We start from the raw sequence: 25088 nt of genomic DNA on the forward strand, positions 1-25088 counted from the left end.
TACAGCTAATATTTTTTTCTACAATTATTTTGATTCATATCATTTGATTCACTGTGATTGACCCGAATCCCAGATACTAGAATGGCAAAGTGAATTGCTTGTTTCATCAAAATAATTATTGTTTAAAATAATCGATTCATATGAATCGTTAAAATGTATTTAATTTATTTTTGAGAAATGTTATGCAGGGCATCCGTTAAACAGAAAATCTACTTTGATAGGCCTTACTCGTGGCAATACGAGGGGCGGCAGGTAGCCTAGTGGTTAGAGCGTTGGACTAATAACCAAATGGTTCCAAGATCAAATCCCGAGCTGCCCCTGAACTAGACTGTTCCTAGGCCATCATTGAAAATAATAATTTGTTCTTAACTGACTTGCCTAGTTAAATAAAGGTAAAATAAAATACACATTCTCTCCTAATTACAGTGTTGTTTTGATAATTATTTTCACATCCAATGGTTGTGTGCCCCAGGTGATTGGGGAGGCCATTGAGGCATACCCCAAGGACCTGAGGATCAACTGGGTGCGTACCTGGCCCGGCCAGACGGTGCTGTGTGTTTCCCAGGTGTACTGGACCAAAGACATTCACGCGGCCATCGTCTCAGGACAGAAGGTACAAGGCCAAACTACATTGGAAAGAGTTTACCTTATATTATATAATATAATATCTGCAGATGAAAACTAGCCAGCTGGCATAATCTGGCACATTTTATTGATGTGTATTATCACTGTCAAATAAATACAGAAATATAGAAATCTAGGCTGATGTCATGCTGCAGAACAGATTAAGTGCTATCTCACACCAAACTGAGGAAGAACCACTTGACGAGCACTGGACCATGTTAAGAGAAACCTGGTGTGTGTGTGTGTGTGTGCACGTGAGTGTGTGTAAAAGCCCGCACAGATTACTGAGAGTGCATGGGTCATCATATGACCCTATGATTGACATATATTTCCCTATCAAACCAGTGATGTCTCCCTTTTTTGCAGGCCCTGGATGTCTACCTGCAGCAGAACAACAGTCAGATCGATGACATTGTGATGCTGGTGCGCGGGAAACTGTCCAAGCAGAACCGGGTCACCCTGGGTGCTCTGGTGGTACAGGATGTCCACGCCCGAGATGTGCTAGCCACATTGGTCCAGAAAGGCATCAGGGACGAGACTGACTTTGAGTGGCTCAGTCAGCTACGCTACTACTGGGTGGTAAGTGTATGCGTGTGTGTGCATGTGGGTTTTTTGGTTGTGTATGTGTGCATGTATGCATGTTTTGTGTCTTATGTATTTTACCTTTGGCTCCATTAAGTACTAACTGACCAGGTTTGTGTTGACTTGACCTCTATATATACAGGAAGACCGTCTCCAGACTAAGATGATCAACGCTGGCCTTGCTTATGGTTACGAGTATCTGGGGAACACACCACGCCTGGTCATCACTCCACTTACTGACCGCTGCTACAGGTATGGACCATTAATACTCACCGCACTCATTGGCAAGTCAGGACCCTCGACATGCTGATGTGCTGCGACTGTAATGCAATGCCCTCAAATCAGACCTAAGTGCTATGTGAAATCTATATGAAATCTTTCACGCGACTTGGTCTAGAAGGATTAGAGTGCCAAGGGTGTGGGGTTTGCACTTCTTGTGACAATTCTATTGCCAGGCAAGCACAATCATGCATAGATAAAGTATTTGAAATGATTTCAAATAGCATTTGAACACAGGTCTACCGCTTCTCCTACAGAACACTGTTTGGGGCCCTGCACTTATACTTGGGAGGGGCCCCTGAAGGTCCCGCAGGTACAGGGAAGACGGAGACCACCAAGGATCTGGCCAAGGCTGTGGCCAAGCAATGTGTTGTCTTCAACTGCTCCGACGGCTTGGATTACATCGCCCTGGGGAAGTTCTTCAAGGTGGGCATATCCCTCTAGCGTGGTAAAACCAGACACTCACCATTGATAAGTGAAGTGAAACAATGGTGTGTGCAGCGTTCAGTCATGTTTAACCAGGCTAAGATCCCTCACACCCACTCTTACTGTAGGGCTCAGCTTCTAGTTAGCATGGCTCTATTGATGAATGGCCTATGCTCATCAATACAGTTTTTAAATGATGATATACGTTCCAGTTTTAAAATCTTGTATTGTAGAACAGTGGATTAAAGATATGAGATGCAGGGCTGAGACCGTTTCCATGGTAACAGTGACACTTTTTGGAATGATGTGATGAAACTTTGTAGCAAACCAGTATCATGAAATACATGCACAACAAACAGGGCACATGTGTAACGGCTAGCTAGCTAGCTAGCTGCTTGGCTAAATACAGAACATCAGCACACTGTTCTTTGATTGGCTAAACAAATCTGTCTCTTTTGACATGTTACATCTTGGAAACTCCAGCAGCTGACATGAGACTTTCTGAAACTACACCGTTTAGATCAAGCAAACTTCATAAAACCATCTGGTCTTGGCTGTTAGATCTATACCGGGCTTTATAGGCATTCCGTGAGGCAGTTATTTACTCAAATATGATGATAACAGTTTATAAAAACTGCTTAACAGAATTGTATACTTTTTTTTTTTACCCAATGCAGGTCATTGGGATTCAGACCACTTATATAAGAGCTTAGATGATTTTTAAGAGGGTCCTTTGGGTTTTTCCTCTTTAATTTAATTCAAGTTTTTACTCAACACTTCTCTGCCCACATGAATATGGACTGACCAATTCTTAATATCCACACTTGACACATTGTTCTAACAATACTGATGGAGCCATGCAGTACAATACAGATATTGTGTTTTGGGTGGCATGCACATTGAGACTTTTAGCCTTGAGTTAAGGATTTTCATCCAAAAAAGCTGAATGTCCCTTTTTGGGGAAAAATGTAACTGATAGCTAACATTCCCAAGGTTGAGTGCTCTCCTGTTGTCCATGATGGGTACTAAGACATAGGCTACTACTGAACCTCCTAAAGTACTTGTGTGGCAGCAAGATGGATATCACAACGATGCCTTGGCAACCGCAAGTGGTCCAAGTTACGCTGTGTGTATGTGTCTGTTTCAGCTGTTTCAATTTGAAGCTGGTGGACAAAACGGAAAGCAAAAGATTCAACCACTAAACTTAAGGAGGGAAGGGGGGACAGTTGTTTGAATTGAGGCTGTGTTGTTGCAAATTACCTAGTTTCCACAAGGGGGCTTCATTTGACATATAACTCCTTTAAATTACAAATGCCAAGGTATTTATATGAGTGGAGTCACTTAATTTGTGCTCCATTCTAAGGTCAAATATGTACGTCTGTGATGCCAGTGCTGTGGGCTTTAGAAAAAAACATATATTTAGTTTGATCTGCATTCAGTACCCGTTTCAGGTCAGTAAGTGAGTTTTGTATGACATTTAAAAGCAGTTTGTAGATCAGCACAGTGTCATCAGCATAAAAGGTATACAGTTCTTCACTTAGGAACCAATATCGTTAATATACAATGTGAGTAGTACTGGCCCTAGAATAGACCCCTGAGGTACTCATTTTGTGACCTTGAGGAATCATTTCAGCAACTATACATTGAGATCTATCAGTTAGGTCATTATTGAACCAGTTGCAGGCATTTTGATCAAGTCCGACAGAGGACAACCAAGGCAACAACAGTGAGTGATCCAAAGTATCAAAGGCTTTAGATCTTTAACCTGTCTAGGACTGGGAACCCCGTTCCGCTAGCGGAACCCCTCGCCAACACAACAGCCAATGAAATTGCAGGGCGCCAAATACAAATCAATAGAAATTTCAGAAATCAAATTTCTCAAACATACAAGTATTAGGCACCATTTTAAAGATACAATTCTCAATCATCCAGCCACAGTGTCTGATTTCAAAAATGCTTTACAGCGAAAGCTCCACAAACAATTATGTTAGGTCACCACCAACTCACAGAAAAACCCAGCCATTTTTCCAGCCAAAGAGAGGAGTCACAAAAAGTAAAAATAGAGATAAAATGAATCACTAACCTTTGATGATCTTCATCAGATGACACTCATAGGACTTCATGTTACACAATAAATGTATGTTTTGTTCGGTAAAGTTCATATTTATATCCAAAAATCTTATTTTACATTGGCGTGTTATATTCAGTAGTTCCAAAACATGCAGTGATATTGCAGAGAGCCACATGAATTCACAGAAATACTCATTATAAACGTTGATGAAAATTCAAGTGTTATGCAGGGAACTTTAGATACACTTCTCCTTAATGCAACCTCTGTGTCAGATTTACGGAAAAAGCATAATCTGAGAACGGCGCTCAGAGCCCAAACCAGCCAAAATAAATATCCGCCATGTTGCGCAGTCAACATTAGTCATAAATAGCATTTTACATATTCACTTACATTTGATGATCTTTATCAGAATGCACTCCCAGGAATCGAAGTTCCACAATAAATGTTTGTTTTGTTCGATAATGTCCATCATTTATGTCCATTTATGTCCAAATAGCTTCTTTTGTTAGGGCGTTTGGTAAACAAATCCAAAAGCGCGTTCAGGTCCAGTCGGATGAAAAGTTCATTATGAAAAGTTTTTTAGAGGTCAAAGAAACTTGTCAAACTAAGTATAGAATCATTCTTTAGGATGTTTTTATCATAAATGTTCAATAATGTTCCAGCCGGAGAATTCCATTGTCTGTAGAAAAGCAATGGAACGAGAGATACCTCTCCTGTGAAATGCGCATGACTGAGATACAGGCTGCTGGCAGACCCCTTAGTCAAACAGCTCCCATCCAGCCCCCTTTCACAGGAGAAGCCTGAAACAACGTTGTAAAGACGGTTGACATCTAGTGGAAGCCTTAGGAAGTGCAAAATAATCCATATCCAACTGTGAATTCATTAGGGGCTGAGTTAAAAAAACTTCAGATTTCCCACTTCCTGTTTGGATTCTTTCTCAGGTTTTTGCCTGCCCTATGAGTTCTGTTATACTCACAGACATCATTCAAAGAGTTTTAGAAACTTCAGAGTGTTTTCTATCCAACACCAATAATATGCATATATTAGCATCTGGGACTGAGTAGGAGGCAGTTCACTCTGGGCATGCTATTCATCCAAAAGTGAAAATGCTGCCCCCTATCCCAAAGAAGTTCAACATTGCTTTTTATCTAGAGAGCATACAATAACATTGACTAAGGGATGCAGCTGAGATGGTACTATGTCCCTGTCTAAATCCTGATTGACATGTGTTTAGTATACATTTCCTCGATGCGCACAAATGAGTTTCTACTAAAATAATAACATTTTACTAATTCTCTATTTGCGGTGGATGTGCTTGCTTCTCTAGTCATATCTCTTGTTGCTTGGCAGGGTTTGCTGTCCTGTGGAGCCTGGGCCTGCTTCGACGAGTTCAACCGCATTGACCTGGAGGTTCTATCAGTGGTAGCCCAGCAGATTCTCACCATACAGAGAGGTGTGTGTAAGAGAGTCCCATAGTGTGTGTGTGTGTGTGTGTGAGAGAAATTCCCCATAATTTACACATTCTCACACCATACAGCTGTGTGTGTCCAATTAAAAACAGATTCTCAACATACAGAGAGTTGTGTGTGTGTGAGACGCCATAATACGCATTCTCACACCATACAAAGAGGGGTTTAGGTGTATAGTTCAACTTCAACTATAGCGCATTTGGCCACATGTTCTTACTTATCGCTAGCATGGTCAGTCAATGGCACTGATCAAATGTATTCCCGGTCTCTGTAATACAATAATAATGATATATGCCATTTAGCAGGCACTTTTATCCAAAGTGACTTGCAGTCAAGCGTGCATACATTACAATCCATTACGTTACAATACATACATTTTCTCTCTTAGGTATTACTTCCCATGCTGAAATGCTGCTGTTTGAGGGGACAGAGCTAAAGCTAAACCCCTCCTGTGCTGTGTTCATCACCATGAACCCAGGATACGCCGGTCGCTCTGAACTGCCAGACAACCTAAAGGTACCCGTGCTAAATGTATTAGTATTATTATCTGAGATCACATTAGCACAAGCCTCAGTGACTGTACCCAAGAGCCATCTGGTTGTACGGGATCACATGATGTCACACATGACATAGGTTACATCCCAAATGGCACCCTATTCCCTACATAGTGTACTATGTACGGAGTAAGGTATAATTTGGGAAGCATGCACAATTTTGGTGGTTTGTTTCCTTTCTCTAGGCTCTCTTCAGGACGGTGGCCATGATGGTCCCGGACTACGCCATGATATCTGAGATTGTGCTCTACTCTTGTGGGTTTGTGACTGCCCGGCCACTGTCGGTGAAGATCGTAGCTACCTACAGGCTGTGTTCAGAACAGCTGTCCATGCAGCACCACTACGACTACGGCATGAGGGCCGTCAAGTCTGTCTTGACCGCCGCCGGGAACCTGAAGGTACCTGTCACAAGTCATCACATTGACTCTTTGCCCATGTCATTCAGGTCCCTACAGTGTACCCACAATAAGTGTTTACCTCTGGCCTCTAAGTTCCCACAATGTTCACCTCTACGGCAGTGTTTCTTAATCCTGTTCCTGTGAACCCAAAAGACTACACAACTGCTTCCACTAATCAACTCACCATTAAACCTGTAATATGTGGAATCAGGTGTGTAGTGCTAGGGCAAAAAAAAACGTACATACCTACAGGCCCCACAATGTCCCCACATTTATCCTTTGCTCCTTTTCTCTCACTTTCACGATTGTGATTTAAAAAAAAATATTGCTAGATCAATTAGACAAAAGGGGACATTATTAATAACACTTGTTGTTAGTAATGGGACAATTTGTCCTCTCAAACCAGGTTGTCATTGTCTGAAGTTGAATATGAAGTTGAACATTACTCTTTGCAGCCACATTAGATTGAAATAGTTTTTTTTGACATTGTGATGACAATGAGAAATTGGGGCGTTCGTTCCTAACACGCAATGACATAGCAGAGTACAATGAAGACAGAACCTGGAAGATTGACTTTCAAAGATAAAGATCTGAACCCAGAACCAGGTTCCCCATATAAATAGAACATATTCTTTCCCAGGCTCTAAGTGTTGTTTTCGGTGCGCCGCAATGCATTAATGTAATTTTTACATCAATTTCAGCACTGCCGCCTCCAGGACTTTACCCTGTCGCCTCTTTCAAAATTACTTTTGGAAAATAGTGGCGTGCATTTAGCCCCTGAGCTAAAGCTGCAAATACCACTGAAGGCTCCCTCGTCTGAAAGAGAACGCGTGTCAGTGCACTCAAAGGCTCCTGAATGATGCCTTTCCCCACAAGGCCCAAATGTGTCTCCCTCTCATTATGTATCTACCTCTTCACACCATTATCTCTCTCTCTCTCTCTCTCTCTCTCTCTCACGTGTCACAGCTGAAGTATCCTGATGAAAATGAAGACATCCTGTTGCTTAGGTCCATCATTGACGTCAACCTGCCCAAGTTCCTGGCTCATGATCTACCGCTCTTTGGGGTGAGATAGTTTGCAAAGTCACTTCCTGACAATATAAACTCAGCAAAAAAATTATCATCCTCTCACTGTCAACTGCGTTTATTTTCAGCAAACTTAACATGTGTAAATAATTGTATGAACACAACAAATAAACAAATAAACTGAATGGGACTAACAGAAATTGAATAATGTGTCCCTGAACAAAGGGCGGGGGTTAAAATCAAAAGTAACAGTCTGGTGTGGCCACCAGCTGCATTAAGTACTGTAGTGCATCACCTCCTCATGGACTGCACCAGATTTGCTAGTTCTTGCTGTGAGATGTTACCCCACCCCTATACGTGTGCATCTTCCCAGGGCATCACCTCTGATCTGTTCCCCGGGGTCAAACTCCCCAAACCGGACTATCGTCTCCTGCTGGAGGCCATCAAAGAGAACAGCGATAAGATGAACCTGCAGGTGACAGACTTCTTCGCAGAGAAGATCCTGCAGATCTTTGAGATGATGATCGTGCGCCACGGCTTTATGCTGGTGGGGGAGCCCTTTGGTGGGAAGACGTGCGCCTACCGGGTGCTGGCAGCAGCCCTACAAGACATCTGTGAGAAGGTAACTTTCACTTCTTACATACAGATGCTATATCTTCTTTTGATCATACTGCTGCTGCAGGATTATTTTCCTGCTGTGTGAAACTGGATCAAATTAAGATATGGCATTTTAGTTCAATTCTGTGTCTAAAACCCTTTTAAAAAGTCGACCCCCTACTTTTTCGAACATTCTGTTAAAAATCGCGCAACATTTCGGCTTCCTGCTACTCATGCCAGGAATATAGTATATGCATATGATTAGTATGTGTGGATAGAAAACACTCTGAAGTTTCTAAAACTGGTTAAATCACGGCTGTGACTATAACAGAGCGTGTGTTTCATCGAAAAGCGCAAGAAAATCTGGTCACTGAAAACTGAAAAAAGTATCAATGCGCCACTTGCATGTATTGTTGAATGGAAACTAAATTAGATGGGGCCGAGATTGCAATTCCTACAGCTTCCACACGATGTCGCCAGTCTCGTCATTTCCGGTGCCTTTGTTTCTTGGTCAAACATACTAGAGAGATCACTTTCCATCCGGTCTCCGACAGGAAGGTTTGGAAGAGAGATTTTGGAAGATGATTTGAAATCGTGGAGCTATTGAATACACATCACCCCGTGATCATTTTGATAGATTATTAACGTTTACTGATACCTAAAGTTGGATTACAAAAGTATTTCGAAGTGTTTTGTGAAAGTTTATCGTCGACTTTTTGAATAAAAAAAAATGACGTAGCGTTTTCAAACTGTGTTTTTTTCTGAATCACACAGTTTCCATAGATGGCTATTTTGGGTATATATGGACCGATTTAATCGAAAAAAAGACCCAATAGTGATGTTTATGGGACATATAGGAGTGCCAACAAAGAAGCTCGTCAAAGGTAATGAAAGTTTTATATTTTATTTCTGCTATTTGTGTAGCGCCGGCTACGCGAAATCTTTTGTTTACGTCGCATTCAGGTATTTCGGCGTGTTGGATGCTATCAGATAATAGCTTCTCATGCTTTCGCCGAAAAGCATTTTAATAATCTGACTGGTTGGCTAGATTCACAACGAGTGTAGCTTTAATTCACTACCCTGCATGTGTGTTTTAATGAACGTTTGAGTTTTAACGAGTGCTATTAGCATTTGGCGTAGAGCATTTGCATTTGCTGATGGCTAGATGAGACGATTGCGTCTCGGGTCGACGTAAGAGGTTAAAGGCCTTTGGCTGGGGGGCAGTATTGAGTAGCTTGGATGAATAAGGTGCCCAGAGTAACCTGCTTGCTCCTCAGTCCCAGTTGCTAATATATGCATATTATTAGTATATTTGGATAGAAACTCTGAAGTTTCTAAAACTGTTTGAATGATGTCTGTGAGTATAACAGAACTCATATGGCAGGTAAAAACCTGAGAAAAAATCCAACCAGGAAGTGAGAAATTGGTCGCGGTTGGTCGATTTTCAACTCAGCCCCTATAGAAGATAGTGGGATATTGGTCATCTTGCACTTCCTAAGGCTTCCACTAGATGTCAACCGTCTTTAGAAACTTGTTTGATGCTTCTACTATGAAGGGGTCTGAATGAGAGGGGAATGAGTCCGAGGTCTGCCAGCAGTCATGCACATTTCACATGTGAGGTATCTCCCGTTCCTTTGCTTTTCTGAAGAAAAAGGAATTCTCCGGTTGGAATATTATTGTTAAAAACATCCTAAAGATTGTTTCCATACATCGTTTGACAAGTTTCTACGGACTGTCACGGAACTTTTTGACATTTCGTCTGCAACTAGTGAAAGCGCTTTGAGTTTTGATTTGTTTACCAAACGCACTAACAAAAGTAGCTATTTGGACATAAATGATGGACATTATTGAACAAATCAAACAATTATTATGGAACTGGGATACCTGGGAGTGAATTCTGATGAAGATCATCAAAGGTAAGTGAATATTTATAATGTTATTTCTGACTTCTGTTGACCCCAACATGTATTTGTTGTCTGAGCGCCGTACTCAGATTATTGCATGGTTTGCTTTTTCCGTAAAGCTTTTTTGAAATCTGACACAGCGGTTGCTTTAAGGAGAAGTGTATCTAAAGTTCAATGCATAGCACTTGTATTTTCATCAACATTTATAATGAGTATTTCTGTAAATTGATGTGGCTCTCTACAAAATCTACAAAATGTTTTTAGAACTACTGAACGTAACGCGCCAATGTATACAGATATTTTTTATATAAATATGAACTTTATCAAACAAAACATACATATTGTGTAACATGCAGTCCTATGAGTGTCATCTGATGAAGATCATCAAAGGTTAGTGATTCATTTTATCTCTATTTCTGCTTTCTGTGACTCCTCTCTTTGGCTGGAAAAATGGCTGTGTTTTTCTGTGGCTTGGCTCTGACCTAGCATAATTGTTTGTGGAGCTTTCGCTGTAAAGCCTATTTGAAATCGAACACTGTGGTGGGATTAACAACAAGATTACCTTTAAAATGGTATACGTATGTTTGAGGAATTTAAATGATGAGATTTCTGTTTTGAATTTGGCGCCCTGCACTTTCACTGGCTGTTGTCATATCGATCCCAATAACGGGATTTCAGCCCTAAGAAGTTATTAAAGGCCCACGAGCGGAAAATCATTTTTTTCATTCTCTTTTTTTCAGCTGAAAGATGATGCCAATAGCTTACCTATGAAGGTGCACAATGATTTAAGTCAATAAGTTATCTTCTTAGTTAAAGTATGATATATTTGGGCTTGAAATAGGAAAGCCGAACTGGTAACTTCGATATTTTCTGTGTCAATTGCATGTGTTTCCTCTGTGATAACGTGCTAATACTTTTTAGTCTACTTTTCTTTTCAGGGCTGGGATTCATTTGAATGTTACCATCCACCAGCATAGCATTGTTTATTAATAAGAAACACCTGCAAAGTTCTTCCCCTCCGCGAGTTGCGACAGCTGAACCAAACAGCTTTTCGCCGTAGCCTGCTTTGTCATTATGGGGTATTGTGTATACATTGACGAGGGGGGAAAAACAATTTAATCAATTTTAGAATAATGTTGTAACCTAACAAAATGTGGAGAAAGTTAACGTGTCTAAATCCTTCCCTTGATGGATGTGCAATTTTGCCGTATGAGTGTGCAAAACATTAGGCATACCTGTCCTAATATTCAGTTGCATCCCAAGGCTTGGAAAGCATTCCACAGTGATGCTGGCCAGTGATGCTGGCCGATGTTGACTACAATGCTTCCCACAGTTGTGTAAAGTTGGCTGGATGACCTTTGGGTGGTGGACCATTCTTGATACACATAGGAAACTGTTTAGTATGAAAAACCCAGCAGTGTTGCAGTTCTTGACACACCCAAACCGGTGCGTCTGTCACATACAGTGCCTTGCGAAAGTATTCGGCCCCCTTGAACTTTGCGACCTTTTGCCACATTTCAGGCTTCAAACATAAAGATATAAAACTGTATTTTTTTGTGAAGAATCAACAACAAGTGGGACACAATCATGAAGTGGATGACATTTATTGGATATTTAAAACTTTTTTAACAAATCAAAAACAGAAAAATTGGGCGTGCAAAATTATTCAGCCCCCTTAAGTTAATACTTTGTAGCGCCACCTTTTGCTGCGATTACAGCTGTAAGTCGCTTGGGGTATGTCTCTATCAGTTTTGCACATCGAGAGACTGACATTTTTTCCCATTCCTCCTTGCAAAACAGCTCGAGCTCAGTGAGGTTGGATGGAGAGCATTTGTGAACAGCAGTTTTCAGTTCTTTCCACAGATTCTCGATTGGATTCAGGTCTGGACTTTGACTTGGCCATTCTAACACCTGGATATGTTTATTTTTGAACCATTCCATTGTAGATTTTGCTTTATGTTTTGGATCATTGTCTTGTTGGAAGACAAATCTCCGTCCCAGTCTCAGGTCTTTTGCAGACTCCATCAGGTTTTCTTCCAGAATGGTCCTGTATTTGGCTCCATCCATCTTCCAATCAATTTTAACCATCTTCCCTGTCCCTGCTGAAGAAAAGCAGGCCCAAACCATGATGCTGCCACCACCATGTTTGACAGTGGGGATGGTGTGTTTAGGGTGATGAGCTGTGTTGCTTTTACGCCAAACATAACGTTTTGCATTGTTGCCAAAAAGTTCAATTTTGGTTTCATCTGACCAGAGCACCTTCTTCCACATGTTTGGTGTGTCTCCCAGGTGGCTTGTGGCAAACTTTAAACAACACTTTTTATGGATATCTTTAAGAAATGGCTTTCTTCTTGCCACTCTTCCATAAAGGCCAGATTTGTGCAATATACGACTGATTGTTGTCCTATGGACAGAGTCTCACACCTCAGCTGTAGATCTCTGCAGTTCATCCAGAGTGATCATGGGCCTCTTGGCTGCATCTCTGATCAGTCTTCTCCTTGTATGAGCTGAAAGTTTAGAGGGACGGACAGGTCTTGGTAGATTTGCAGTGGTCTGATACGCCTTCCATTTCAATATTATCGCTGGCACAGTGCTCCTTGGGATGTTTAAAGCTTGGGAAATATTTTTGTATCCAAATACGGCTTTAAACTTCTTCACAACAGTATCTCGGACCTGCCTGGTGTGTTCCTTGTTCTTCATGATGCTCTCTGCGCTTTTAACGGACCTCTGAGACTATCACAGTGCAGGTGCATTTATACGGAGACTTGATTACACACAGGTGGATTGTATTTATCATCATTAGTCATTTAGGTCAACATTGGATCATTCAGAGATCCTCACTGAACTTCTGGAGAGAGTTTGCTGCACTGAAAGTAAAGGGGCTGAATAATTTTGCATGCCCAATTTTTCAGTTTTTGATTTGTTAAAAAAGTTTGAAATATCCAATAAATGTCGTTCCACTTCATGATTGTGTCCCACTTGTTGTTGATTCTTCACAAAAAAATACAGTTTTATATCTTTATGTTTGAAGCCTGAAATGTGGCAAAAGGCCGCAAAGTTAAAGGGGGCCGAATACTTTCGCAAGGCACTGTATACTCCCTCTCCGACCTCTAGGTCATCAGGTAGCTGATTATTCCGCACACCTGTCACTATCGTCAAGCGCACCAGCGCCTCATGACACTCACTTGGACTCCATCACCTCCTTGATTATCTTCCATATATCTGTCACTCCCCTTGGTACTTTCCTCAGGTGTTATTGACTCTGTTTTCATGTCGGTGCATTGTTTGTGTTACATGTTTGTTTCATTTATTTATTAAAACATTCACTCCCTGAACTGTCTTCACAACTCTTAGCATTGTCGTTACAGAATAGCACCTCACCTAAAGGAAGCATCAGGGAGTGTTTTTTGTTTGTTTTTGTGTCAGTGTAAATTTGTCTGGGAGTTGCTACAGGCTCTCATGCCTCAGGCAGATCGCCAGGCTCTCATGCCTCAGCCGGCTCGTCGGGCTCTCATGCCTCAGCCGGATCGCCAGGCTCCCCTGCCTCAGCCGGTCTGTCAGGTTCCCGCTCCCTGCCGGCTCGACAGGGAGCATCAGGGGTGACCGGTCCGCTCCGTATCCCCGTGTTCGACCCCTTTGTCGGCGTCCTGTGGCTGGAGCCGCACGTCAGGGAGGGGGTGTGGTCACATGTAGTCCCTCTCCGGCCTCTAGGTCATCAGGCTGCTGATTATCCTGCACACCCGTCACCATCGTCAAGCCCACTAGCGCCTCATGACACTCACCTGGACTCCATCACCTCCTTGATTATCTTCCCTATATCTGTCACTCCCCTTGGTACTTTCCTCAGGTGTTTTTGACCCTGTTTTCATGTCGGTGCGTTGTTTGTGTTACGTGTTTATTGTTTCATTTATTTATTACAACACTCACTCCCTACACTTGCTTCCCGACTCTGAGCGCACACGTTACAGCATCTGGCACCTACTACCATACCGCGTACAAAGACTTAAATATTTTGTCTTGTCCATTCACCCTCTGAATTGTGCACACATACACAATCCATGTCTCAATTGTCTCAAGACTTACAAATCCTTCTTTAACCTGCCTCCTTCCCTTCAACGTCAATGAAATTAAGTGGATTTAACAAGTGAATCAATACGTGATCATAACTTTCATCTGGATTCACCTGGTCAGCCTATGTCATGGAAATAATGTTTTGTACGGTCAGTATATCTAAATGTAGAGAGATGAACAGAGTGTGGTGCAGTTATTTTGTGTACAGTTCAGCGATGGCTTGATGTGGTGTGCAACATAAGGTGCATAGTCCTTTAGTCTCTATGGTCCAGATGGCCGGTTGGTGAGGGCCGCAGCACTGGGAAAGAAACTGTTCAGTTGGCGGTTGGTTTTGGTCATGATTGACCTGAACCAGTCTGCCAGAGGATAATTTTTGAGACGGGGTGACTGGGTGGGAGTAGTTTGCAATGATCTTTGATATGTGGCAGCTGATGACCTTCTCTGCAGACCGGACAATGTGTTGCAGCCTGCCCTTGGAGCAGGCAGATGCAGACCCAAACCAGAGAGTGCTGGAGGATGTGAGGAAAGGACTCAATGATTGATTCTTTAAAGGGGGTAGCAGGTAGCCTAGTGGTTAGAGCGTTGGACTAGTAACTGAAAGGTTGCACGATTGAATCCCTGAGCTGACAAGGTAAAATACATCTGTCGTTCTGCAGTAAATATGGTTAGTTTATTCGGCATTGAGGGGTTGTCTGCCGTCTGGGACTCAGGGGAGATTTTGGTTTGTTGTTTTAGTCCTTTCCAGACATACGGACAGTCGTTGTTGGAGAACTACTGCTCTAGCCTGACTTTATGCTGCTATTTGGCAACCTTAATTTCTGAGTCTGAACTTTTTCTTGGTCTTACTGGTCTTGCTCCTCTGGTCTTCTTCTTTGGCAGAACTTTGTCTAGTTAGTACATCCTTTCCCTGTAGTTGGTCCGCTTCTGCACTGTTTACTCGACATCACTGTTTCCCAGACAAGCACAGCACAGCAGTTACGTGTTTACATGCCTGAGAGGCCTTCTAGCGTTCCCTGGGAGGAGACAGAATGGCAAATGATGGAATGCTGAATGATGTCACATTTATCATCGTCCCCGGCAAATCTAGACGGCCGTCATGTCCATCCTCCTCTCATTTCCGCAAGCTTCCGCTTCCTTTTTAACACCGTCTGACAGCTCCACTCAGAAATGCCACTCGCTGTGGTTTTGGCTCTCCTTTGTTTAGAGAAGCTTTTTATCATGGAGACATTGATCTCGGAGGCGATTTATGCCTTGGCAGAGGAGGTGTGGTCAAATGAGGTGCTAGCCTAATCTACATTGTGTTCTAGCTGTCTTTGTTTTTTTTTCTGGTGCTTTCAGATGGGCTCTGTTATCTATTATAAGTAACTGGTTTCTATTGTCCACAGATAATGTTGCTAATCAGCTAATTTTGTGTGTGTGTGTCTGTGTGTGTGCTCTATGTACTGTAGGGTTTAATGGATGAAAACCGGGTCCAAATCACGGTTATAAATCCCAAGTCCATCACCATGGGCCAGCTGTACGGTCAGTTTGACCCGGTCTCTCACGAGTGGTCGGACGGCATCCTGGCGGTCAGCTACAGGGCCTTCGCCTGCTCTCAGGTAAAATGGTCATCCACGGTCAACTCCAAAAACAGAAAAAAACTGGAGAAAGTGGCACTCCGACAGAAACCGAAATGACCAAACTAATTATAAACTGTGTGGTTTGAGCCATGAATTCTGATTGGTATATCAGACCGTATACCATGGGTATGACACAATATTTAATTGTACTGCTATAATTACGTTGGTAACCAGTTTATAATAGCAATAAGGCTACTCTGGGGTTTGTGATATATGTCCGATATACCACGGCTAAGGGCTGTGTCCAGGCACTCCGCATTGTGTGGTGCTTAAGAACAGCCCTTAGCCGTGGTATATTGGCCATATACCACACCTCCTCGGGCCTTATGGTTTAATTATATGGCTCTGCTGCCATGTACTGTTTCCATGGAAACAGGGATTTTAGTGACAATCTGTGGATTATAACCTTTTAAAATGAGATTAAGATGTTCACAGAGATCAATAACTCAAGGGAATTAACTTGGTGTCACTGCAGTGGGTCAAATGCTGTGAGACCTTCGTCTAGGAGGCTGTTAGAAATGACAGAATGAGAGTAAAATATCTTCTTTTCCCTAATTAAACTATTTATTTCTCAGTCAACAATTGTAATTGACAGAAACAACGGGTAGCTTTGACACCTTTTGATCATACTTCTCTTCAGGAGCATGTTGTTTTTTCCCAAAATATTTCACTTATCAACATGAGGTATTGAAGTACATAGTTATTTTCAATATGTTTTGACAGTTTATGTATTAAAGCAATAAAGTGCGTACCATCGAACGACGCCTGGCTTCACTAGGCTAGAAGACTTTAATTTCTGCTTGTTATTTAACACACTAAATCCAGTAAATTTCAGTTTTGTTGGCACTTTAATTTGAAATCATTAGCTATGACACAGGAAGCATCTGCATACTTTGTGATCCCCCCCCCCCCCCCCTGGTTCAGGGAGATCTTTTTAAGTAATGTTTTCTGTCAGATGATTACATTATGCTTTCTCGAGCACCAGATGGCCCAAGCCGATCGCATCTCGAGTTGTTTATATTATAACAAATCAATTTAACCAGAACTCCTGCCAGCTTTCTCATTGGAGAATTGATGCTTGATGTCAACCTCCATTATGCATGTGTATGTGTTAATTTACATCAGTTCTGGAACGCTACATTTGTATTTGAGGCCTGTTATGACCTTCAAAGTTGGACTTGAGGTGAATAGTGTCAGGGAAAGTATGAATATGTGCATATGATTATTGGTTAATCTATATGGGCCATCTTTAAATCAACTTGGGTTTACCTAAGAATTTCTTAAAATGTACTTTTAAGCCTTTCAGAAACTTCGAGCTCCACTAATGTCTCCCCAATCCTTCAAAAAACGTTGAGCACTGCAGGATCTCCCTTTGCTGTAGTTTTCCTATTACATTAGCTATTTTATTTAAGACTGAAACTGGCATGACCATAACCTGTGGTGACATCAAAGATTGAGAGAGTGGGAGGCTTCACTTGTTAGCACCCACACAGCCACGTAATCATCTGGGTGCACATGGGTCCACTCCTCTTTTGTGCTACTTGAAAACTGATAGTGTGTGATAGTTAGAAAGTACCACACAGCACATACCTCTTTCCATCCTTAGAGTCCGGACAGGAAGTGGCTGATCTTTGACGGGCCGGTGGATGCTGTGTGGATCGAGAACATGAACACGGTGCTGGACGACAATAAGAAGCTGTGCCTGATGAGCGGAGAGATCATTCAGATGTCCCCGCAGATGAGCCTCATATTCGAGCCCATGGACCTGGAGGTGGCCTCCCCAGCCACGGTGAGACTGGGAGTTGTAGTTATATTGAGGAAATGTTTAGTTCTCAATACATACAGCACTGATAATGGTGGGAGAATAAGTTCTGCAAGGGCTAATTGAAGTATTATCAGCAAGCAATATCATTATATTCGTCACATCTTGATGCATAACTCATGGCCTCATTCAATCCCGACTATTACAGATCACAAATCTTTTAACCAACTTAAAGTCACTATCAATTATGCATTTATTATCTGCACTGTGTTATGTCAGGAAACATCAGGGGGATTTCATGAGATTTAATGGCCCACACAAAACAAGCATCAGGTAAACATTCTCTCTGATGTCTTCGAGAAAGAAGTCAGATATGCAGTAGCATAACTGGGGCAGACTTCTTGTACAGTATTGTGTAACGGCATCAGCCTCCACACTGTCACAATGCGGGTCACTAAAGGGAGAGACCCATCCTCTTAGCGCATAATTACACTCACAATTACAGACAAATTGACACCAGAAGGACCAATGGCACTCTATGTATGTGTCGCAGAGTTTGTGCATGTTGGTTATATAATACAGTCCACTTGGATTTTCTGTGAACACATTAAGTATGACAAGGACTTTTTCATTGATGCAGTAGTCCTGTGCACAAAGTTCATCATATGTAGTGTCCAGCGTTTTCTCTTACCACATAACCTGACTAAGAACAACTTGGGGCTCTTATAGGGGTAGGGCTAAAACTGTATAAATAACGTATCTTAATTTGATCATTCTGTTGTTGCAGGAATTTTCATGCACAGCAGGAAATGCAAACTTGTGTATTCAAGGTTTAAAAAGGCTTCTAAAGTTGTACTTTCCACTTTAAAATGTCAGACTTGATTTGCCCTAACGAAAAGTGTTCCCATGAATTATAATCCACAAAATACTTTTTTTCTGGTAAGGTCATGTTATGGTCAGGAATAACCCCTTTCTGTGTTGCAAATGATTTGAGCCCAGAGTTCCTGGGCAGCACAACAGTACCTTCAGAAAATATTCAGCCCCCTTGACTTTTCAGCCTGAATTTTCACTGGCCTACACACAATACTACATAATGTTAAAGTGGAATCATGTTTTTTATTTTTTTTTACACAAATTAATAAGAAATGTAAAGCTGAAATGTCTTGACTCAAGTATTCAACCCCTTTGTTATGGCAAGCCTAAATAAGTTCAGGAGTAAAAATGTGATTTACAAGTCATATAAGTTGCATAGACTCAATTTGTGTGCAATAGTGTTTAGTGTAGTTACTCCACAACACTAACCTAAGCGACAGAGTGAAAAGTAGAAAGCATGTACAGAATACAAATATTCAAAACATGCATCCTGTTTGCAATAAGGCACAAAAGTAAAACTGATAAATATCGGGCAAAATGTTTTACTTAATGTCCTGAATACAAAGCATTATTTTTTGGGGAAATCCAACACAACACATCACTCTTCATATTTTCAAGCATGGTGGTGGCCACATTATGTTATGGGTATGCTTGTCATCGGCAAGGAAAAGGGGGTTTTCATCGTAAAGAAAATGGAATAGAGCTAAGCACAGGCAGAATCCTAGAGGAAAACCTGGTTCATTCTGCTTTCCAACAGACACTGGGAGACAAATTCACCTTTTATCAGGACAATTACCTAAAACAGGCCAAGTATACAGTGGAGTTGCTTACCAAGACGACATTGAATGTTCCTGAGTGGCCAAGTTACTTTTTTTGACTTAAATTGGCTTGAAAATCAATGGCGAGACATGTTTAAGTCTGTCTAGCAATGATCAACAACCAACTTGAAGCTTGAATTATTATTATTATTATTTTTTTTTTAAGAATAATGTGCATACATTGCACAATTCAGTTGTGCAAAGCTCCCAGAAAGACTCACAGCTGTAATAGCTGCCAAAGGTGATTCTAACATGTATTCACTCAGAGGTGTGAATACTCAAAAATGTCTAAAAACATGGTTTCACTTTGTCATTATGGGGTATTCTGTGAAGATGTGTAAAACATATACAGTATATTTAAAAAATGTTGAATTCAGGCTGTAACCCAACAACACATGGAATAAGTCAAGGGGTATGAATACTTTAATGGCCTTGGACAACTTTGATAGCTTTCTACAACTTTAATTGATTTTAATAAAAGCAATGTTTCTTGCCACTGAGGAAGCTATTTATCACAATTAATGACCTCACAATAAGCCAGATTCGAGTAACTTACATTGTGGTGCTGAAACTTGAAGCAGCAGCCGCGGCACAATCAGTCGGAAATAGTTTCAACCTTCATTTTAATTTAACTATACTAACAACAAGAGGGCTTTGTGTTGGAGTATATTTCTTCCTATTTAATAAATAAGAGGTAGGCCTACCTGTTTGGCAGACCAAACTAGGCTATAGGCTGCTATCCATAGATTTGATGGCCAATTCCTCCACCCACCATGCACTAAAACAGATCTGATTAATATAAAGTGATCTATAACGGTGCTTCGGTCCACAATGTTCTTTGCTATAAACAAGCTGTAAGGATATCTTTTGGTTAATTTCTATGACATTCAGTGGCTGAGCTACAACCTTCTATAGCCGAAAAGACCAAATTGTTTGTGTTTTTTTTAACAGGTGTCTCGCTGTGGCATGATCTACATGGAGCCTCACATGCTGGGCTGGCGGCCCCTCATGTTGTCCTGGCTCAACACACTGCCCACCACAGTCAACGCCATGCACAAGGACCTCATCACTGGTCTCTTTGACCGGATGCTGCCGGCCTGCCTCCAGCTGATACGCAAGGCTACCCAGGTACAATTCAAAGATGTAGTCATTCTATATTGGACATTCCCATAAATATATTTATATTAAACATCATGCACACCATGTTATCCAATGGTTTCTCAACTCCAGTCCTCCAGGACTACTGTCTCTTCTGGTTTTCATTCAAATTAGTGACTAGTGTATTTATACAGTGCCTTGCGAAAGTATTCGGCCCCCTTGAACTTTGCGACCTTTTGCCACATTTCAGGCTTCAAACATAAAGATATAAAACTGTATTTTTTTGTGAAGAATCAACAACAAGTGGGACACAATCATGAAGTGGAACGACATTTATTGGATATTTCAAACTTTTTTAACAAATCAAAAACTGAAAGATTGGGCATGCAAAATTATTCAGCCCCCTTAAGTTAATACTTTGTAGCGCCACCTTTTGCTGCGATTACAGCTGTAAGTCGCTTGGGGTATGTCTCTATCAGTTTTGCACATTGAGAGACCGAATTTTTTTCCCATTCCTCCTTGCAAAACAGCTCGAGCTCAGTGAGGTTGGATGGAGAGCATTTGTGAACAGCAGTTTTCAGTTCTTTACACAGATTCTCGATTGGATTAAGGTCTGGACTTTGACTTGGCCATTCTAACACCTGGATATGTTTATTTTTTAACCATTCCATTGTAGATTTTGCTTTATGTTCATCATTGTCTTGTTGGAAGACAAATCTCCGTCCCAGTCTCAGGTCTTTTGCAGACTCCATCAGGTTTTCTTCCAGAATGGTCCTGTATTTGGCTCCATCCATCTTCCCATCAATTTTAACCATCTTCCCTGTCCCTGCTGAAGAAAAGCAGGCCCAAACCATGATGCTGCTACCACCATGTTTGACAGTGGGGATGTTGTGTTCAGGGTGATGAGCTGTGTTGCTTTTACGCCAAACATAACGTTTTGCATTGTTGCCAAAAAGTTCAATTTTGGTTTCATCTGACCAGAGCACCTTCTTCCACATGTTTGGTGTGTCTCCCAGGTGGCTTGTGGCAAACTTTAAACAACACTTTTTATGGATATCTTTAAGAAATGGCTTTCTTCTTGCCACTCTTCCATAAAGGCCAGATTTGTGCATTATACGACTGATTGTTGTCCTATGGACAGAGTCTCACACCTCAGCTGTAGATCTCTGCAGTTCATCCAGGGCCTCTTGGCTGCATCTCTGATCAGTCTTCTCCTTGTATGAGCTGAAAGTTTAGAGGGACGGCCAGGTCTTGGTAGATTTGCAGTAGTCTGATACTCCTTCCATTTCAATATTATCACAGCTATCAATATTCAATATTATAATATTATTATTCAATATTATCATCAGCTCACAGATTACTGCACCTGTACATAGCCCACCTATAATTTAGCCCAAACAACTACCTCTTTCCCAACTGTATTTAATTTTAATTTATTTATTTATTTTGCTCCTTTGCACCCCATTATTTCTTTTTATTTCTACTTTGCACATTCTTCCATTGCAAAACTACCATTCCAGTATTTTACTTGCTATATTGTATTTACTTTGCCATCTTGGCCTTTTTTGCCTTTACCTCCCTTCTCACCTCATTTTCTCACATTGTATATAGACTTGTTTATACTGCATTATTGACTGTATGTTTGTTTTTACTCCATGTGTAACTCTGTGTCGTTTTATCTGTCGAACTGCTTTGCTTTATCTTGGCCAGGTCGCAATTGTAAATGAGAACTTGTTCTCAACTTGCCTACCTGGTTAAATAAAGGTAAAATAAATAAAATAAAAATTATCGCTTGCACAGTGCTCCTTGGGATGTTTAAAGCTTGGGAAATCTTTTTGTATCCGGCTTTAAACTTCTTCACAACAGTATCTCGGACCTGCCTGGTGTGTTCCTTGTTCTTCATGATGCTCTCTGCGCTTTTAACGGACCTCTGAGACTATCACAGTGCAGGTGCATTTATACGGAGACTTGATTACACACAGGTGGATTGTATTTATCATCATTAGTCATTTAGGTCAACATTGGATCATTCAGAGATCCTCACTGAACTTCTGGAGAGAGTTTGCTGCACTGAAAGTAAAGGGGCTGAATAATTTTGCACGCCCAATTTTTCAGTTTGAAATATCCAATAAATGTCGTTCCACTTCATGATTGTGTCCCACTTGTTGTTGATTCTTCACAAAAAAATACAGTTTTATATCTTTATGTTTGAAGCCTGAAATGTGGCAAAAGGTCGCAAAGTTCAAGGGGGCCGAATACTTTCGCAAGGCACTGTAGTTGTATAAGTTTTTTGACCTGGCAATCATTGAAGTTGTATAGCGAATTCAGAATAGACTAGAATATATGGATATCAGAACAGCGATTACTCACCTTGAACTGGACAAATATGTTTTCTTTAATGAGTCAGACGCAAAGGATATAATGCTGCTCCCAGGCAAGTCCCAAAACCATAAAAAAAACGATCTTATGTTTCACCAAGTCGTGGCTGAACGACGACACGGATAATACACAGTTGGCTGGATTTCCCGTGCATCGGCAAGACAGAACAGCTACGTCTGGTAAGATGAGGAGTGGGGGTCTGTATTATTGTCAATAACAGCTGGTGCGCGATGTCTAATATTGAGGAAGTGTCAAGGTTTTTCGTAGCTGTCTATTTACCGCAAACCGACGCTGGCACTAAGACCGCACTCAACGAGCTGTATAAGGCCATAAGCAAACAAGAAAATGATCATTCAGAAGCGGCACTCGTAGCTGCAAACTTAAATCCGTTTTACCTCATTTCTACCAGAATGTCACATGTGCAACCGGAGGGGAAAAACATCTCTAGACCACGTTTACTCCACACACAGAGACGTGTACAAAGCTCTCCCTCACCCATTTGGTAAATTGGAACATAATTCTATCCTCCTGATTCCTGCTCACAAGTAAAAACTACCAGTGACTCGCTCAATACGGAAGTGGTCAGAAGACGTGGATGCTACGCTACAGGACTGTTTTGCTATCACAGACGAATATGTTCCAGAATCATCCAATGGCATTGAGCAGTGTACCACCTCAGTCACCGGATTCATCAATAAGTACATTCACGACGTCGTCCCCACCGTGACCTTAACGTACATATCCCAACCAGAAGCCATGGATTACAGGCAACGTCTGCACCGAGTTTAAGGCTAGAGCTGCCGCTTTCAAGGAGTGGTACACAAAGCTCATCACTAAGCTCAGGACGCTGGGACTAAACACCTACCTCTGCAACTGGATCATGGACTTCCTGACGGGTCGCCCCCAGGTGGTAAGGGTAGACAACACATCTGCCACGCTGGTCCTCAACATGGGGGCCCCTCAAGGGTGCGCGTTTAGTCCTGTACTCCTTGTTCACCCACGACTTCGTGGCCAAGCACGACTCCAAAACCATCATTACGTTTGCTGCGACACAGCAGTGTTAGCCCTGATCACTGACAACGATGAGTCAGCCTATAGGGAGGAGGTCAAAGACCTGGCAGTGTGGTCAGAGACCTGGTAACCTCTCCCTCAATGTGAGCAAGACAAAGAAGATGATTGTGGACTACAGGAAAAGGAGGGCCGAACAGGCTGGGGCTGATGTGGAGTTGGTTGAAAGTTCCTTGGTGTCCACATCACCAACACACTGTCATGATCCTAACACACCAACAAAGTTGTGAAGAAGGCACAACACCTTTTCCCCCCTCTGGAGACTGAAAAGATTTGGCATGGGTCCCCAGATCATCAAAAAGTTCTACAGCTGCACCATTGAGAGCATCCTGACTGGTATGGCAACTACTCGGCATCCGACCGTAAGGTGCTACAGAGAGTAGTACGTACAGCCCAGGACATCACTGGGGCCAAGCTTGCGGGTAGCAGAGAGAACAGTCACTATATCACTATATACTAGGCAGTGTCAGAGCAAGGCCCAAAAAATTGTCAAAGACTCCAGTCACCCAGGTCATAGACTGTTCTCTCTGCTACTGCACGGCAAGCAGTACTGGAGCACCAAGTATAGGTCCAAAAGGCTCCCTAACAGCCACTACCCTCAAGCCATAAGTCTGCTGAACAATTAATCAAGTGGTCACCTGGACTACTTGCATTCTGCTACTCACTGTTTATTATATATGCATAGTCACTTTACCCCTACCTAGTGTACAAATGACCTCGACTAACCTGTAGCCCTGCCCATATATATGTATATATAATAATACACAATATACACACACACACACTTTTTAAAATTAGTTTATTTTGTAAACTCTATTTTTTTAACAGAATTTCATGGTAACCTGTTGTATTCGGGGGATGTGACAAATACGATTTGATTTGATTCGAATTACAGTGGCAAGAAAAAGTATGTGAACCCTTTGCAATTGAAATCATTGGTCAATTCCTTTGACAATATATAAACTAGTCACCCCGCAGTGTTTGTCATTATACCCTGATGAAGACAGCTTATCTGTCAAAACATTGTTTATCAATTTATTGCATCTGAGCTCCTAGAGTGCGGCTCTCCCTTAATTTTAGGTGTTCTACGCTGCTAGCCAGCACCTCGCCTAAATAGGTGTGCGTTTCTTTCGCCTCTAGATTAACCCCTTGGAATTACCTGAATTACCTTAAGTTGGTCATCAAATTTGATCTGATCTTCAACTAAGTCACAACAGACAAACAGTTTAAATACACTATAACACACAAATTATTGTATTTTTCTTGTCTGTTGAACACATCATGTAAACATTCACAGTGTAGGTTGGAAAAAGAATGTGAACCACTAGGCAAATGACTTCTCCAAAAGCTAATTGGAGTCAGGAGTCAGCTAACCTGGAGAGGTTGGTTGGAGCTGCCTTGCCCTATAAAAAACACTCACAAAAATGTGAGTTTGCTATTCACACGAAGCGTTGCCTGATGTGAACAATGC

At 41.6% G+C, this 25088-nt stretch overlaps 1 protein-coding gene across 3 annotated transcripts in view; it reads left to right on the top strand.

Annotated features, from left to right (window-relative positions):
• dnah7 (dynein, axonemal, heavy chain 7) overlaps positions 1–25088 on the top strand; it is a 221003-nt gene that overhangs the window by 71651 nt on the left and 124264 nt on the right. For all 3 annotated transcript variants that reach the window (XM_031793644.1, XM_031793645.1, XM_031793655.1), the window contains exons 22-33: positions 473–613; positions 991–1203; positions 1349–1458; positions 1743–1911; positions 5333–5435; positions 5840–5967; positions 6191–6403; positions 7370–7468; positions 7802–8050; positions 15449–15598; positions 17226–17408; positions 20024–20200. In XM_031793644.1, coding sequence (XP_031649504.1) covers positions 473–613; positions 991–1203; positions 1349–1458; positions 1743–1911; positions 5333–5435; positions 5840–5967; positions 6191–6403; positions 7370–7468; positions 7802–8050; positions 15449–15598; positions 17226–17408; positions 20024–20200 — 1935 coding nt within the window. The remainder of the gene's footprint in view (positions 1–472; positions 614–990; positions 1204–1348; positions 1459–1742; positions 1912–5332; positions 5436–5839; positions 5968–6190; positions 6404–7369; positions 7469–7801; positions 8051–15448; positions 15599–17225; positions 17409–20023; positions 20201–25088) is intronic.

Source organism: Oncorhynchus kisutch, linkage group LG2, assembly GCF_002021735.2.
Source record: "Oncorhynchus kisutch isolate 150728-3 linkage group LG2, Okis_V2, whole genome shotgun sequence".
NCBI lineage: Eukaryota > Metazoa > Chordata > Actinopteri > Salmoniformes > Salmonidae > Oncorhynchus > Oncorhynchus kisutch.